Consider the following 17829-nt stretch of genomic DNA (forward strand, 5'->3'; position numbering starts at 1 on the left):
ACATACATATGTATGTGAGTATGTACATTAAGTAATTAATATTGACTTTTTCTTTAATATTGTCTAATTAATTTTCTGAACAAGTAATTTTTTACGAATTTCTCTACAAAATTAAAAGAATGAATTTTTAGCATCAATTTTTGTAAAAAATTTGTAGGAAAAATTAAAAATTATTTTAAAGTATATTTTTTTTTCAATTTTTAATGAAAAAGTTTTTTGGCGAATGAGCGTTTTAAGATACTAAAGTAATTAAAAATTACCAATTTATTAAGATTGATTTAAAGCACATATTTTAAATATATAATAATTTATAAATTTCAATACTAGTTAGCAACATACCTACATATTATGTGTACATATATGTATATATGTATATTTTCAGTTTTAAATTTCTTTTGAATAACTCAAAGATTGTATAAGTATGTTAAATTTTATACCAAATTTTTCTACCATATTCGCAAAGTTTTTACAAAAAAATATTGCATATGTTTAGGCGACATCACTTGCCATTTCAAAGAAGGAAGAAAATTTTTTATTGAAAAAATTGAGGTATAATAATTTTTTAAGATAGAAAATTTTATACCATTTACGAATTTTTCCTGAACATTATGTGTTAACTATGTTTATACTCGTATATGTATGTATTGTACATAATTAATATATGTATGTAAATACAAGATTATAAAATACAAAACAATAAAAATTGCTGTGTAAAAATTGTGTTAAATATTAGAATGAAATTTAAAGAGGAAAATTGAGAATTTTGTATAAGTAGATATTTTATAATTCGTCAATGAGTCAATTAAATTATAATATGATAAAAATTTAGAGTAAAATGTACATATTGATAACATAATTCATATCGTCGGTATTATAGAAGAGTCGCGAAACTGCTTTTTTGAGAATTTTGAGAGAATAAATACCGAAAAATTCAGAAGAATTCAGAATATTCTAACGTATAGTATTTTCGAAAAAAAAAACGTTGTAAATTTTGCACGTATCTGTAAATTGACATTATTGTGTGTATTTTCAAATGAGTTTTTCTCGAAACACAAAAAAAAAAAGCAGTTCCAATTTACCTAAAACCCAACAATTTGCATAAGAACTCCAACCGCAAATAACGCAATATTTGATCTCACTGTTCAATATAAGAACATTGAACCTCCTCACAACAAGTTCTATTCAAAAATTCTGAGTCATATTTTGCATATGAGAAAGGAAATCGTTAATCAATAAAATTATATTTTAATATTTTAAATAATTAAAATTCTAATAAAGATTATTTTAATTTTAGTTTAATCATCATCTCTATTTTTATTTTTCTTATTGTCTCCGAATGTAGGTACTTTTAATTATATTTTATTTATTGAGTATAGAAAATATTTTCTTATCAAAATATTATTATTAATTTTTATTTTAATAAAAGAAAAACAAAATGAGGTTGAAAAAAACAGCAAATAGTCAATTGACCTATATTATCCTTGTAAGTACAGAAAAACAATAAGAAGACAGGAACATACATTGCACATTATGAACATTACAATTTTATAGATTTTTATTGTAATAACGTACATACAATACGGCATTATGCAAATACATACATACATATACAAAATATTGTAGATTATTATTTTATTATTGATAACAAATATTTTATTTTTAAATTATAGAGGCTGCGTCCTTATAACTATTATACTGTAATTTTAAATTTAATATTTTTTATAGAAAACAGTTTTGGAAAGTACCTACTTATTCTTAGAGCAAGTAAAGTATATAATAATAAAATAAAAGTATGAAAATTCACACGTTATTCATAATTACATTAATAGGTATTATAAAAAAAAATCGAAAACTCACTTTCTTATATGATATAATAAATTATTATGTATGTGTGTATGTATGTATGTAGGTAAATTGATTTATTTGTACTGTACATTATTATTTTCCAATCAAAACTATATTGATTCAAAGCAGATGTTTGATAAATCAATTAAAAATGCAGATTTCAATTAAAGTTTTTTGAATTGATGCCAGCCTATATCTTGACAAAAATTGCTAATTTATAAGAATTACATATGTATGTGCTGTGGCGATAATATTATTTAAAAAAAAATATTTTCTACGGATTATGAAGGAATTTTAGAATATATACAGGCAAAATTTATATTTCTGCAAGATTTTCACTCTCATTTTCTCAAATTGAGATATTTATTATTATACTATAATCCGGCTTATGGATGTAATGCAAGTACATATACATATGTATAATTACTTTAATTTATAATTATTTCTATTGCAGACATGCAATTTTTAATTTTGCAATTACTGCTTGATTGCAAAATCGTTGCGTGCCCTTTTAAGCAACTAGACTATTGCGTTATTTCAAATCGAGTGCGTTAACTGAAAATTGCAATCAATTTATAAAAAATAACAAACTGTTTGATTGTAGAATTGCATGTGATCACACAACAGTTTGTGTGCAAGCTTGATTGTAAATTAATGAAATAGGCACAGGCAATAAAGTATTTGCATGTCTGCCTGAGTCCTTGGACTTTAGGAAAATAAAATTTGAGTTTCATATTTTTATTCAAAACAAAACCAAACGCATGATACTGTAAGTTTCTTTGAAAGTAGTCACTGAAACCGATACAATCTTAAACTTCTTTTATTTTTCTTTTTCCTATTATGTCATCCTTATATTTATAATAATAATATTATTTTTACAAAATTACACAGTTATGCATGTACATATGGATGTTCATGTATGCAAAAAAAAAGCAAAATTTATATTATTCACTCTCAAGTCAAGTATTTTTCTTTCTTTTGTTATTTTCATTGAATTGGAGCGATAATTAAATGCGATAATTTACTGTGTTAAGTATTACATATATGAAAAATCTCAGCACCACAAAAAATATAAAACAAGAAAAAAAAAACTGTTAACAAAACACAAACAAAACAACAGTTCAATTTTTCTCTTTTTTTTTCTCTCTTTCTCTCAATCCTTTATGATTCTCTTTATATTAAATGAACAATTGAACAAACAAAATAATAATGTACGTATTTTCTTTCTCATCAATTCGTCAGTCAAAGCACAGTTATAAATGGAGCTCTTCTAATAGGAAACAGCTGATGGTTAATAATATAGGCGCAAAATGATGATGACTTATTATTAACAGTTAGTTTAAATTTATTTTTCTTTTTGATTGATTTCATATGTAATTTTCCTTTTAACAATAACGGTACTGATATCATAATAAAGCGGTAAATGTTGTTTAAAATATTGTGAATAATTTTATGGATACATGAGGAATACTTACACGTAAAGACAAAAAAACAATCATAATAAAACGAGAATTAAATTTTGTATTTATAGCTCTAATTATTTTCGCGGGATATTGATAACAAAATTTGTGATATACTAAAAATAATTGTGATTAATTAAACCAAAAAAAAAATTTAATTTTTGAAAAATGACGGATAATATAAAGGATAATAATGAAGAAGATCAAAATGGTGAAAGGTAAATTTATTTTTATTAATAATTTCGAAGTTTTGAGAATGAGATCATTGAGTTTGATAAGAATCTTATCATTTTATTCTCTTTAATTCGTTTTAAAGTGTTTTGGTTTGAGAAATTCTTTATTAAATTTAGTGATTGTATGATTTTTGAAATTTTAGTTTTAATGAAATTCTAAATTAAGTGTTAATTCATTGCAGCTTTTTTATGTTATAAAATATTCACGGAACTTAGAAATTTTAATAATTTAATCAATCCTTACATATAAGTGCTTTTAATTTAAATGATTTTTAAAATAAGTATATCTAGAATCCTTATAATTTCGAAATTTAATAATTATTGCGTTTAAGTATTTAAACATATTCGCAATCCAAAATTTAAATAATTTAGTAGGTACTTATTAGTAATTTTAATGCCATGGTATGGATGCAGAATGTGGATGCTCTTTCAAGAATATCTTGTCTAAATTTATAATGTGAGCTTGTCTAAATGAATAATGTGTCCAATTTTAGTAAATCCATAGTATTAATGATACTGAAATTATCTAATATTAACTATATACCTACATTTATATATTTATATAATCATTTATATATTTTTCTCATAATCATATTTTTTTGTACAAAATTTAAAATTTTTAAATGTAAAATGCTTCTCGTATATATGGCGCCATAAAAAAAAAATTAAATTATCTATAATGCTATAATTATGCCTAAGCTGTTTAAGTAAAACGATAAAAGCTATTTTTTAAATTTCAAGTACCTACATAAACACATAATACGAACATATTTATGTATATGTAAATGATATTTGATAGAATTTTAAATTTTATGGTGCAGTCAATATAAATTAAATATTGAGTAAAAGATTTTTGGTTTAAAAATTATTAGGAATATAAACTTAAAAATTTTGGAGAAAAAAAATCTTTTCTTATTCTCATAAATTGCTCAAACGTATTCAATAGCTCATTTTAAATTTAAAATCTTTTCAAATTATTGAATATTTTTTTCCTAAGAAAAATTTCATATTCAAATTAATAAATGAAATTTTTGATATTCGTTCATCTGAATGCGATTGCCATGCTGTTAAAAATTTTTGGTACATTTAAAATAAAGTAAATAATCATTTATGATGACTAATTGATGATTGACAAATTTTATTGTTGTTAAAGTAAACAAAAAAAGAAAAAAAATATTTTATTATTTGCAATTAATGCTGTTTTTTTTTTTTTTTGTGACCGATAATGACCCTGACCGCATCCTGAATTTATTTTGTTATCAAGTGTTCAAAATTTTAATTCTAAATTTTGTGTGAATTGAAATTATGATTATTATGAAAAAATACAATAATTAAGTAGAAGAAATTAATGAGCTCTTCCATAATTAAAGGAACGTTAATAATATGAATAAGTTCCATTCTTGCCTGCGGTATATGTACATACGAGTATGTAATTAAATTATTGCCTAAATTCTCTTCAGTGTTGCAGAATGCTTAACATTAAATAATAATTTGTGTATTTAATTTTATTAACAAACAACCAAAAATAATATTTTTTGTAAATCAAGCAAAATTATGACAGAGTACACAATATTTATTAATAATAATTACCTAAAAAAGTAATTTGAGTCTTCATCAAAGCTATTGTAAACAGTTAGCAAGTAAAACTCAGAAAATAACAATTACATAATTACAATTTCCGTGATTTTTCCAAAAAATTAATTTTATTTTCTAATGAAAATTAATTTTTTTTTTTGATATTTTATGATCTATAATCATTAAATTTATTAAATTTATATAATTAAAAGGGAATAATAAATTGGCATGATAATAAATTTTATTTTCTCTACACTAATAGTACTTATAGTAATTTAGCGAAAAAAAATAGTATAAAAGTAATCGTCATTATCAATACAATTTGATAAAAATATTTGCACCACTGATAAAGTCTGAAGTTATTATGTCTTTTTCTTTATAAAATTTATTGTTTGATACAAAGTTATCTTTGAGTGAAACAAATAAAATAAAATAAAAAAAACATAATATTAAATAATTAAAAATAAAATTTATTAAAGTTATTAAAATAAATACAAAATTTCTATGTATACATAAGTACATACATATATATATTTATTAATTACTTATTATGTAATCAAAAATTAATTTTGATTTGACATTCAATTTAACACGTAACTGAACAAGTATAATTGAATTGTAACTATAATTTTGTTAACAAGTTGGTTATTGAAAATTATTTTTTCAAAAAATTATTAATTTCACTTAGAATTTGTTTAATTATTGAATTGTTCGCCCATAACAGAGCTCTTTTTAAAGGAATGTCTTTCTAAAATATTCGGATGTAGCTAAGGAATTTTGCAAATGAATACCGTTTTATATGGAAATCCTGTTGTTCTCAACATTTTTTTTACTAGTGGGGACCACAACCAACACCGCTACGCAAACAAATAAACCTGCTTGTGTAGCGGTCTCCTTCTAGTTTTGAAATTTTTTTTTTTATTATAATAATATTATTTATATTTTGTGTTTTATTTCATATAATTTTGTTTCACTGTCTTGAACAGCATAAAAATTTTTTTAAGAGAAATTTTTTTAGTGAGATTTTTTTGGATATCTGAAAATACTGCGGAATCTTTCTAGTACTCATGGCATAAATTTCACTTTTTTGCTCTTATTTGCTTCAAAGATTGTTTCAGCAACATTAGATTTTGCTCAAAATTAAGAACTCTCGGAGAAAATACTTTAATAAATAGAACGTTTTGTATTTCAATAACTCCTTCCTGGGCTCGTATTGTATGTATGGTAGTCAATAAAACTGATTTTTCTTAAATGCAATCCGGTTGTAATTCTCTCCTTTTATATTAACTCAGTGCTTAAATTCAAATATTTAATTTCACTTTCGAATACATCTTGGGTTTTACGACATCTTCATAGAGTAGATTTTTGCTTTTAAGACATCAAAAGCATTTTGGTTGCCATCCATCATTGACAAATCTATTGCCCACTACTAGCTATAAAAAAAAACTTTTATATTTAATTAATTTATTATTTTGCTTTTATTACTCTTAATAAAAATTTATTTTTTATTTAAAAATTTTATAGTTAGAAATTATAATTGAAAAATTATACTTTAATTATTTATTCATTTTAACAGATAAATTTTGCAATTTTAACAAAACGTTTAATATTTTACAATTGTTGTAATTGTATTTGTTTGATGATAGTGATTATGAAGGTAAAAACTATTAAGTTCTTATTGATTTATCAGTAAAAACTAATAAATGTTTCGATAAGATTTATTTACATATATTTGAAATTGAAGCATATCTCAGTGAAGGAAAGAGAGAAAGGAAAGGTTAGGTTTTCAAAACTCAGGCATGTTGAGAATGAATGTATAACAACAATTTGAAGACAAACTGTACTCGTATAGTTAAATATTTCAAATTTTGTTCTAGTTCCTTCCAGCAGCAATAAACAAATTCCTCTATAACCGAATTTTTCAACAACAGGTTGTGGTGATGCAAATTTTGCGTACACACTTTTATTTTTGAAAAATATTATTTAAAGTTAAAAAAGTTTTATCTTATGGGGACTGGGTACAAAAACAATTATATTTTTTTTGGTAACTATTACACTATAAGATGTTGTTAATCATTTGTGCTAAGATTTATGTGTGCTTAATAAGCTGTAACATAATATTCTGTAGAAGATGACAAAATTATTAGAAAGCTATCACTTACTGTATATCTTCTGATAACATTGTACGTTTTCTATAACAGTTAATTCTAAAAGTACTTAAATGAATTATTAATTAAAATATAAGTAAATTCTATGCACATTTCCGTTTCTTTTGCTATCTCAATTAGATTTCCAAAATATAATTAAGAAAATCCTTGAAAATTTTACCAAAAACACAAAATTTTAATTTAGTTTTCAATGATATCATATCAAGTTCCCAATAAATTTTATGAATGCGTTTTAAGATAACATTCGCTAAATGTTTTAAAAGAAAGTCTAATCGGTGTTCTTAGCAAGAACAATAATTTCTTATCTGAATTTATAGTCTCATGTGTGGTTATGTGAGTTTTATATTTTGCAATTAAAAAAAAAAAATCTAATTCAATTTTGCAAATTGAAATTTTAAAAATTCCCCTTATTATTTGGGGCGATTACGTAAATTTTCCTCTTAACTTTTTTTTTTTAATTTTTACCTTCACTTACGTTAATATCAAAGAATTTAATTGCAACTTCATTGATTAAGTATGCCTTTAGAAACAAAAGTAAAATGGTATTAAGAAATGGTATTAAATATGAGAGGTTATGTGATGCCACCAAATTTCGTATGCCGAGTTTTCGGCGGAAATAAGTTTCTCCATGCTAAGAAATCGTAATTACACCATTTTTTAAAGAGATATCTGTCGATCTGTCTCATTGCTATCTGTCGGTCTGTGTGTGTGTCTGTTAGTCTGTGTGTGTATGTCAGTCTGTGTGTGTGTGTGTCTGTTAGTTTGTTGAGTTGTGTGTTAGTCCGTCTGTCTGTCAGTCTGTTCGCGTTTCTGCCTGCTTTTTAGTCTGTCTGTGCAGTTAAATTTTTCAGGAAATTAAAATGACATAAAGTGGATCTCTACTAAGAAACAAATTCACGTTTTTCTAAGTATGTTAACTAATAGCTTATTAACGTCTTTAAAATTTGCAAGAAAAGTTTAAAGATTGTTTTTATAATGTTGTGCAACATTTTCGATAAACCAGGCAATACACATTGCGTTTGGTTTTACACTGACCACATCAGATTTTTTATGTATGTATGTATTTATGTAGCTACCTAAAACTCATAAAAAACAATAATTTAATCAAAAAAATGGAAAATTTTGTTATGTGGATTTTTTTTCTTTACAAAAATAACAAAAATGTAATAAAAATAACGATATAGAATTAATTTGTTTTTTAATGACACAATAGAAAGCAAGTTATGATTTGTGAACATAAAAAATAATAATAATTTTAACTTTTATTACACGTAGTTACGTTTACAACTTCCGTATGCATGCAAAACTAACAAGGTATGAAGATAAGTATGTAAATTTTTCAAAAGAAAATTAATTGCATTGCATCAAATTCACTTTTATGTGCTCTTGAATTTTTAAATTTCTTAAATCTGTTAAAAAGTTGCTTTATTAAAAGTCCTTCAAGTAAAGAGGTTATTAAATGAGTACAGGCATCTTACGGTAACCATTAAAAATAGTGGTTGCCGTAAGATGCCGTAGACATTATAAAATCTTATTCACTTTTATCAAAAATAATTGCCACATTACCGTATCTGTTTATGTATGCTTTTGTTTTAACAATTTCTAAGAAAGGGTCAAATTATTTTGGAGATTGTATAACACGGACGGGCAGATACGACTAAATCGACTCCGTTATCTATGCTAATCAAAAACATATTTAAACACTTGTGATTGCATGTGTGTCAAATTGAACACGAATGACAAATTTATGATACCCTTACTTTACTTGCGTTACGTACGTTAATGTTTTCGTACGTTTATAAGGGTATAAAAAAATATGGAATTTACACGCAAGTACAGGAAAAAATCTAAAACTAATTTTTTATGAAATATATTAATAGTTTTTGATGAGATTCCAATTATTTTTAAATTGCGATAGAGCCTTGTTGTCTTACAATTAATATAAGAAATTCAATGTAAGACTATGTGTTTGAAAGTTCAAAACAAATCGAATGGATTTTAGTATTTAGGCTCGTACACAAATTGACAAAATCTTGAACTGTAAAAATTTTTTCCACTTGCAAGGTTTTTGCGTTTGAAATATTGCACTTGTAATAAATTTTCAAAAAATTTTTAATCTATTGCAACTGGCCCAAATTTATATCGTAAGCTGACAACTGTATCTTCAAATTTTTGCTATATACTTAAAATCTCTTAAATATTGACCTTTTTTTGTATTAAGATGGACTCGGATGGGAAATGAATAAATTAGTGTGCGAATAAAGACATCAACACAATAATGTTATGCCATTGTTTTACTCAATTATATTTACTAGTATAATATGAGTAAACTAGTAATAATAGTTTTACGTAAATCAGTCACACACATACAAACACTAATCATAATTTGGTTCTCATTTATTACTACTCATATGATGTATTGATAATGAAACGATTTTACTTTTGATAAGTTATCAAAAAGTAAATATTTTAAACACGCGATAAAGTTAGCGATGATAATAAAATATAGATTACATACAAACTTTTATAAAAAAAAATCAATAGAAAAATCAATTTTAACCTTAAATTTAAAGAAGAAATAAAAACAGTAAAAGTGTTTAGGAATGTTTGTTTATATTTGAAGAATGTGACTAGCAATCACAAGAATTTTTCTAAATAAATTATAATTACTAATTTCGATATATTTATATGAAGTTATAAATGTTATGCAATAATCAGCTGGTTATAAATAAATTGGAACATGATTGAAATTAAATCTGAAATGAGGCAAAATTTAGAATCAAACGCCTACATATTTGATAATCACAAAGAAAATTGCGATTTTTCTTAAGCTCATTTTGTCAAAAAATTGGAAAATATAGTTCTTTAGTTAATGGTAATCTATAATACAAATGTTTTAAATTCTTCTAATGAAAACATTATGAAAATTTTTTCATTACCAACCCTTAAATTCAGACATTTAATATGGAAAACATTGTCCCGGCATCTAATCCTTAATGTATACAAGAATGTTCCTTAAATATTGCTTAATTTTTATTCTTTATTCGTTCTGTACAGGGTCAATCTGTAAAGTGGTATAAATTTTCGGGAACAGAAAGATGGGAAAATTTTATTTACCCCCTAAGACCCTCCCTTCCCTCCCTTCCAGGAACGCATTTTTTTATAAAATTTTTCTATCTCTTCGCTCCCGAGAAATTATAGCACGTTACAGGCTCACCCTGTATATCGTATTTCTCTTTATTTGTACTTGAACTCATTTAGAAAAATAAAAAACAAGTTCAATTTTACGATAACTTAATTTTGATAAAAAAACCCAACTTATTTATTACTAAGTAGTTGGAATGCTAAAATGAAAATGAAAAAAAGGCTTTTAATAAAAAGATTAAAAAAAAAATTTTTTTTAATTTTCAAAGTCATTTTAAAGTTTTATCAATTGCCAAAAATTTCAAAGAAAAATTAATACTTAATTGAAGTCAGTTGGAGAGAATAAGTCAAAAACACAAATAATGCAGGGTATACACGAACTTAGTTTAGTATCCAATATCAATTTGAAACGATTAGATTGAAAACTAATATATGTATATATGTATATAGCTTAATATTGTACTTCTGTTCGTAAGCAACTGTTATATTCAAAATGCTTCAGAAACTCTTGCTAACTTCTGTCTATTTGGTCTTAAAATTGTGAAATTCTCTCAATAAAGTTTGATGAATTTTAATTTTTTGAAGTTACAGCAAGGAAAATGTTCTACAATAATTAACCGTAGATTTTTGTTAACCATATATTTTAAACATGAAACTACATACAGCCAAACACAGATCACGTGAATGTTAACATACCATTTGGGTTGTCAAATGAAAAATGCAAATTTATATAAAAAGGATATATTAATTACCCGATTTTTGTGCATGAATAATTAACAAACATAACCTTAAAAAGTAAGTTATATACGGTTTAAACAGGTACATACAGTTTTTAGTTTTCAATTACAGCTTGATAATAAAATCGTTACATGCACATTTAAGAAACTAAACTATTGCGTCAATTCAAATCGATTGTGTTAACTAAAAATTGCAATCGGCTTAAAGAAATTATAAACCGTTTGATTACTTAATTGCATGTGATCATACATGTGTGTGCGTTTAAATATAATATGCCTGTGGAATACGAATTTTTCCAGTTTTAGTTAATTACGTCAGATCTGGAAATCCTGATTCCCTGTTATAACTTCAACTCTTTGCAAATCGATAAATTTATGAACAAATTCATTTCTATCGACAAAATAGAATGGATATTTTTCAAAAAATGAGACTTTCCTTTTAAGATTTTAAAATTTTTAGTTAAAACATACAAAATTTAAAAACTCACAACCTTAACAAATTTTGTTGTTAAAGCAGGATTGAAATTAACTGACGTTATTTTCCTTCAAAAAAAAAAAGCTTGATTTGCGCGAAAATATTTTAAATTTCTATTTTTAGCTATGACTTATTATTCAAGACTTCATGTGATAAGCTAACACTAAAAAAGAAAACCAAAAAGAGAAAATTGGAATTTTTGTATACTTATAGACGGAAGCTTGAATTTCTTCATAATGCGTAATATTACTTGTATGTTAGTCAATAATGAACATGAACATCACATTAGGATTGTTGATAATGTTAAAAATTGAAATTATTACAAAATTATCAAATAAATTTTGAAATTCAAAAATAATCGCTTAATGAAAATCAGTTCAGCTTGTAAATATTAAAGTCTATATGGTTATGACGGATATCCATCTCTTATAAATGGAAGAAATAAAATCAATCATAGAAATAGATTATTGAAAAATTTCCTCTGTTCGATTATCTATGAAAACATTTGGATTTCTGTTATTCCCGTATAATCGCTATCAACGCGTGCACCCATGAAAACAGTGCTGGATTAACAATTAGTCTTAGGCCTGGATAACAAAACTTAAGGCTGTTCAGACAAACTGTTAGCATAATACGCTTTTAATTTTATATACTTATAATATTTATACAAAAATACTCAGGTTGCTTGAGAAACAATAAACCAGTAATTTATATAACTTTACTTAAAAGATTAAAATTTTTTTTCATTTAAGTGCGATTTAGTCAAAATTTGAATGCGTTTTTCGGTTGATTGGCTTCTTTTCGTTCTAAAAAAATTAGCTAATTTTGATTGCTAATACGCCATAAGCTACGTACCATTAGTTAAGAAAGAAATCAGCAAATTGTTAATAGCAGAGATTTCTTAAAATTCTTTCAGAGTTGAAATTCGCTATTGTATAAATTGTTGCGTATAAATTTCACGAATTTCAATAGATTGGGAACACTGATTGTGGCTCTGTAAATTCGATTATCTTATTTTAGCATTTTCATTTTAATATCTGCAAAAATATTGTGAATAATTTTTTTTTTTACTTATACAACTCAATAATTGCATTTTGAATGTGATCCCAATTCGATATTATCGTATAATAGATTATAGACAATCTATTTTAGTTCGTCTATCGTCTACGCGATTACTCAATCAAAATTGGACATAAACTTTAAATAATCTTCGATTTAATATTGCAAATCCTACCATAATTCATTCAAAAGAATTTAAAATTGAGAGTAACGCATGTAAATACTACCATGTTGTATAGAAATTCAACATTCCTCAATATTTTTTTATAATTTACTTACTAGTATCACCTTTTACGTGTGTTTATAGAATTGACCATAGATAAAATGAATTTAATCTACAAGCGTGAATATGAAATTTTTTTTCAATTCAATTTTCATTTTGTAATTTTTTATTAAGGAAATGAAAATTTAAAGAAAAGTACGATGGAAAACAAAATTTTTTCCAATTTTCTTTCGTAATTTTTCATCTTTTTTAACTGAAATAGCAATTTCTAGCTTATACGAAAAATTTTCCAATTATTAAAAATCTTATTTCAATTATGCAATTTTTAAAAATTTTATTAATTTCTTTTTTTGTTATAGCTGGATTCCATCACAATTAAGTATGGAACGGGGACTACACGATCGTGATCGAGTGGGTGTTCAAGATTTTGTTCTACTTGAAAATTATCAAAGTGAAGATGCTTTCATTGATAATCTTAAAAAGAGATTTAATGAGAATTTAATTTATGTAAGTGTCTAAATAATATTTTAGATAACATTGGATCAATAAATTAATTAATTAAATTCGAAATTTTTTAGACTTATATTGGTCAAGTATTGATATCAGTTAATCCATATAAAGAACTTCCAATTTATACAGAACAGCATATTAAAGAATATGCTAGAAAACATTTTTTTGAGGTGCCACCACACATGTAAGTACATTTAAAATATATTAATTTAATTGTATATGTAATTTATGTTTTGAATTTGTTTTAGATTTGCAATCAGCGAAAATGCTTATAGATCATTAATGGAAGAGAATAGAGGCCAATGTATATTAATTTCAGGTGATTACACTTTAATGTTTTGCAGATTTTCGTGTACGAATAATAAGGAACAAAAGTTTCTGTACATAAAGCTCGGTACCGTTGATTAAAAATAAAAGTATAGAAGCTTGGCCCATTCCGGAATTTAAATAAGCAATTAAGAATTAAATTTTAGTTGTATCAGATAGAGCTCCAAGCTAAATTGTCTGTAAATCTATACTAAGTTTAAACTCTAAATATTCTAAATTTTCTAGAAATTATTATAAAATTAATTCATGATTGACTCATGATTTTCAATTAATCCTTCTTTAAAAAGTTATAAAAATATTAAAATATAAAATAATTTTTGAAAATTTTTAATTTCTAAATTTCGGATCATTAAAAATTACTTTACAATCTTCATTGTCATATAAAATTGACATTTTCTTGAATAACATTTATATGAGCTCTTACTATTTATTCGAAATTATACTAATATATTTGTTTTCATTGTAGGTGAAAGTGGTTCTGGTAAAACTGAAGCATCTAAAAAAGTTCTTCAATATATAGCAGCAGCTTCAAATCATCAAGCTACTTTAGAAGTTGTTAAAGATAAACTTGTTCAAAGTAATCCGGTATTAGAAGCATTTGGTAATGCTAAAACAAATCGTAATGATAATAGTTCAAGATTTGGTAAATATATGGATGTAACATTTGATTTTACTGGTGCTCCATTGGGTGGTGATATTTTAAATTATTTATTGGAAAAATCTAGAGTTGTTAATCAAACGTCTGGTGAAAGAAACTTTCATATTTTCTATCAATTGCTTGCTGGTGCAAATGATGATTTGATTAGAGAATTGAAATTGGAAAGAAAATTTGAGAAATATAATTATTTAACTGATGGAGTAAGTTGATTTGAAAATTTGAAATAGTTTTGTTACATACGAAATTAATATGGAAATTTTTTTTCTTAAATTTTTAAATAAATAAGGCAAAAGGAAATGTGCCAAGTATTAATGATAATGGAAATTTTAAAATGATTAAAAAAGCAATGGATATTATTGATTTTGAAGAGGAAGAACAAAAAGATATATTTAGTATTGTTGCTAGTGTTTTACATCTTGGTAATGTACAATTTACTAATGTTGAAGGTAAAGCCAAAGTAACAACACCAGACTGTGTTGCAACTACTGCTGAGGTTAGTATTAAATTAAGTGTAATTTAAAGAATATGAAATCAGAGTTTAATTTCTTCATTTATTTCTCTATTTTTAGTTGTTAAATTGCAGTAAAGAAGAATTATCAGCTGCTCTTACACATAGAACAATTGATGCACGTGGAGATGTTGTAACTTCACCTTTAAATCAAGAAATGGCAATTTATGCTCGTGATGCTTTAGCTAAAGCTGTTTATGATCGTCTATTTTCATGGCTTGTCGAACGCATCAATAAATCACTTAAATCTCATGATCCAAAAGGAAAATTTTCAAATGTTATGGGTATTTTAGATATTTATGGATTTGAAATTTTTCAACGTAATAGCTTTGAACAATTCTGTATCAATTTTTGTAATGAAAAACTTCAACAACTTTTTATTGAATTAACATTAAGATCCGAACAAGAAGAATATGAAAGAGAAGGAATTGAATGGATTCCAGTAGAATATTTTGATAATAAAGTTATTTGTAATTTGATTGAAGAGAAACACAAAGGTATAATATCGATTTTGGATGAAGAGTGTTTAAGGCCAGGTGATCCAACAGATAAAACTTTCCTTTCAAAATTAAATGATTGTTTGGGTGATCATCCTCATTTTATATCACACCAGAAAGCCAGTACAGCTATTCAAAAAACGATGAGTAGAGAAGATTTTCGTTTAGTTCATTATGCTGGCGATGTTACTTATAATAGTGCTGGATTTTTGGATAAAAATAATGATTTGCTATTTAGAGATTTGAAAGAAACAATGATAAATTCCAAGCATAAGATTATAAATGATTGTTTTGGTAGCAAGGAATTGAATAGCAAAAAGAGACCAGAAACTGCTGTTACACAATTTAGAAATTCTTTGAATAATTTAATGGAAATATTGATGTGCAAAGAGCCATCATATATTCGTTGTATTAAGCCTAATGATTTACAAACACCTGGCGTGTTTAAAGATGATTTAGTTTTGCATCAAGTTAAATATTTGGGTTTAATGGAAAATTTAAGGGTACGAAGAGCTGGTTTCGCTTACCGAAGGTAAATACTTTGATCTAGCAATCATACTTTTAATTTTCTATTGTAATTCATTTTTTTGTATTGTAGGACTTACGATATGTTTTTGCAACGTTACAAATGCCTTAGTAAAGAAACATGGCCCCATTATATGGGCTCATCAAAAGATGGAGTCCAAATATTGGCACATGCTTTGAAATATAACAGTGACGATTATCGTATGGGAAAAACAAAAATTTTCATTCGGTTTCCTAAAACTTTATTTGATACTGAAGATGCATTCCAAGCTAAGAAACACGATTTGGCTACTATAATTCAGTCACGCTGGAAGGGACGTCAACAAAGAATTTGGTATCAAAAATTCCGTGCCAATGTAATTGCTGTTCAGACATATTGCCGTCGTTATTTAGCCATTCAAGAACTCAAACGTAGACGTGTTGCAGTAAGAAAAATACGTGATTTCATTAAAGGTTTCACAACAAGAAATGATCCTCCAAATGGGTTAAATGATGCTTTTATAGCTAATTCAAAACGTATGTGGTTAATGCGTCTTTCACGTAGTTTACCGAAAACAGTACTTGATCGTAGCTGGCCAGTAGCACCAACACATTGTCAAGAAGCTTCCAAACACTTACACAGAATGCATCGTTTACATTTGTCACGTGTTTATAGATTGGCATTGAGTAAACCAAAGAAAAAACAGCTTGAATTGAAAGTTTTGTCTGAAGATACTTTCAAAGGTTCGAAATATTTACAATTATTATTTTGATAATGATATAAAAAAAAGTCTTCTCTTATTTTAGGAAAAAAGAAAAGTTATCCCCTTACTATTGGACCTTGGTTTATTGATGATCGTATACCTAAAGAAAGTACTACACAAGTACAAAATTTTGCACAAGCAAATTTTGGACCAGAAAGTTTAAAATATGCTACAACTTGTGTAAAATTTGATCGACATGGTTATAAACCAAGAGAACGTATTGCACTATTAACTGAAAAGGCCTTATATGTTCTAGATGGAAAGACATATAAACAGAAACATCGACTTCCATTGGATAAAATTGATTTTAATGTTACAAATCATACTGATAATTTATTATTAGTTCGGATTCCAGCTGAATTAAAAAAAGATAAGGGTGATTTAATTTTAGAGATTCCTAATGTAATTGAATTTTGCATTTATGTTTTGGACACCATTAAAAATTCCAAAATATTAAATATAGTAGATACAACATCGTAAGTATTAGAAATTTTTAAAATAATTTCAATTAGAAATTTTACTTTTATTTAGCATTTAATTAAATTTCAATAATTAATTCTCGTATTGATTTTAGATTACAACATAACCTAGTCAAAGGAAAAGCTGGTACAATTGACATTCAAACTGGTTCAGCTCCTAGTATTACAAAAGCTAAAAGCGGTCATTTACTAGTTGTAAGTTAAATGTTAAATTAAAGAGCTGCATTTAATTTTTGATTTTATTTTTGACAACCGATAACTTATTTTTGTTCTTTTTATTTTTAGACCGCAGCCCAATGATTCTTTTTCCATCAATTTCATTGCAGAGTATTAGAAACCCGTTTTAATCTTATAATAAAATTCAATTTTTGGCCTTCATGAAGAAATATCATTTAATAAGCATCCGAAAGCTTCAAAAACCTTTGGAAATTGTTAGAAATATATTTAATAGAGATGAAATTTTATATACAACCTGTTGTAAATTAAAAATTTTTAAATTTATTTAAATTCAACGTGAATTAATTGATTATTTTAATTACTTATGTTTTACTTAATATATACAATTATGAATATATATTTAATTTTTATCTAATAATTTACATGTATGTACAGATTTATGCACAATTTTATTGTTTAAAAAAAAGAAAGAAAATAAGTTGCAAA

General features: G+C 25.2%; 1 protein-coding gene across 4 annotated transcripts in view; it reads left to right on the top strand.

Annotated features, from left to right (window-relative positions):
* LOC129610481 (unconventional myosin IC) overlaps positions 1 to 17829 on the top strand; it is a 69469-nt gene extending 51640 nt beyond the window's left edge. For 2 of the 4 annotated variants that reach the window (XM_055523091.1, XM_055523090.1), the window contains exons 2-11: positions 13279 to 13426; positions 13498 to 13613; positions 13678 to 13748; positions 14223 to 14614; positions 14701 to 14907; positions 14984 to 15951; positions 16018 to 16667; positions 16731 to 17163; positions 17262 to 17361; positions 17452 to 17829. In XM_055523091.1, coding sequence (XP_055379066.1) covers positions 13301 to 13426; positions 13498 to 13613; positions 13678 to 13748; positions 14223 to 14614; positions 14701 to 14907; positions 14984 to 15951; positions 16018 to 16667; positions 16731 to 17163; positions 17262 to 17361; positions 17452 to 17466 — 3078 coding nt within the window. In that variant the 5' untranslated portion in view covers positions 13279 to 13300 and the 3' untranslated portion in view covers positions 17467 to 17829. Of the gene's footprint in view, positions 1 to 3149; positions 3524 to 13278; positions 13427 to 13497; positions 13614 to 13677; positions 13749 to 14222; positions 14615 to 14700; positions 14908 to 14983; positions 15952 to 16017; positions 16668 to 16730; positions 17164 to 17261; positions 17362 to 17451 lie in introns of those variants that run through there. The other 2 variants (XM_055523089.1, XM_055523088.1) reach the window with 2 other exon arrangements.

This window comes from Condylostylus longicornis, unplaced genomic scaffold (assembly GCF_029603195.1).
Source record: "Condylostylus longicornis isolate FDR11 unplaced genomic scaffold, ASM2960319v2 ptg000044l, whole genome shotgun sequence".
NCBI classification, from domain to species: domain Eukaryota; kingdom Metazoa; phylum Arthropoda; class Insecta; order Diptera; family Dolichopodidae; genus Condylostylus; species Condylostylus longicornis.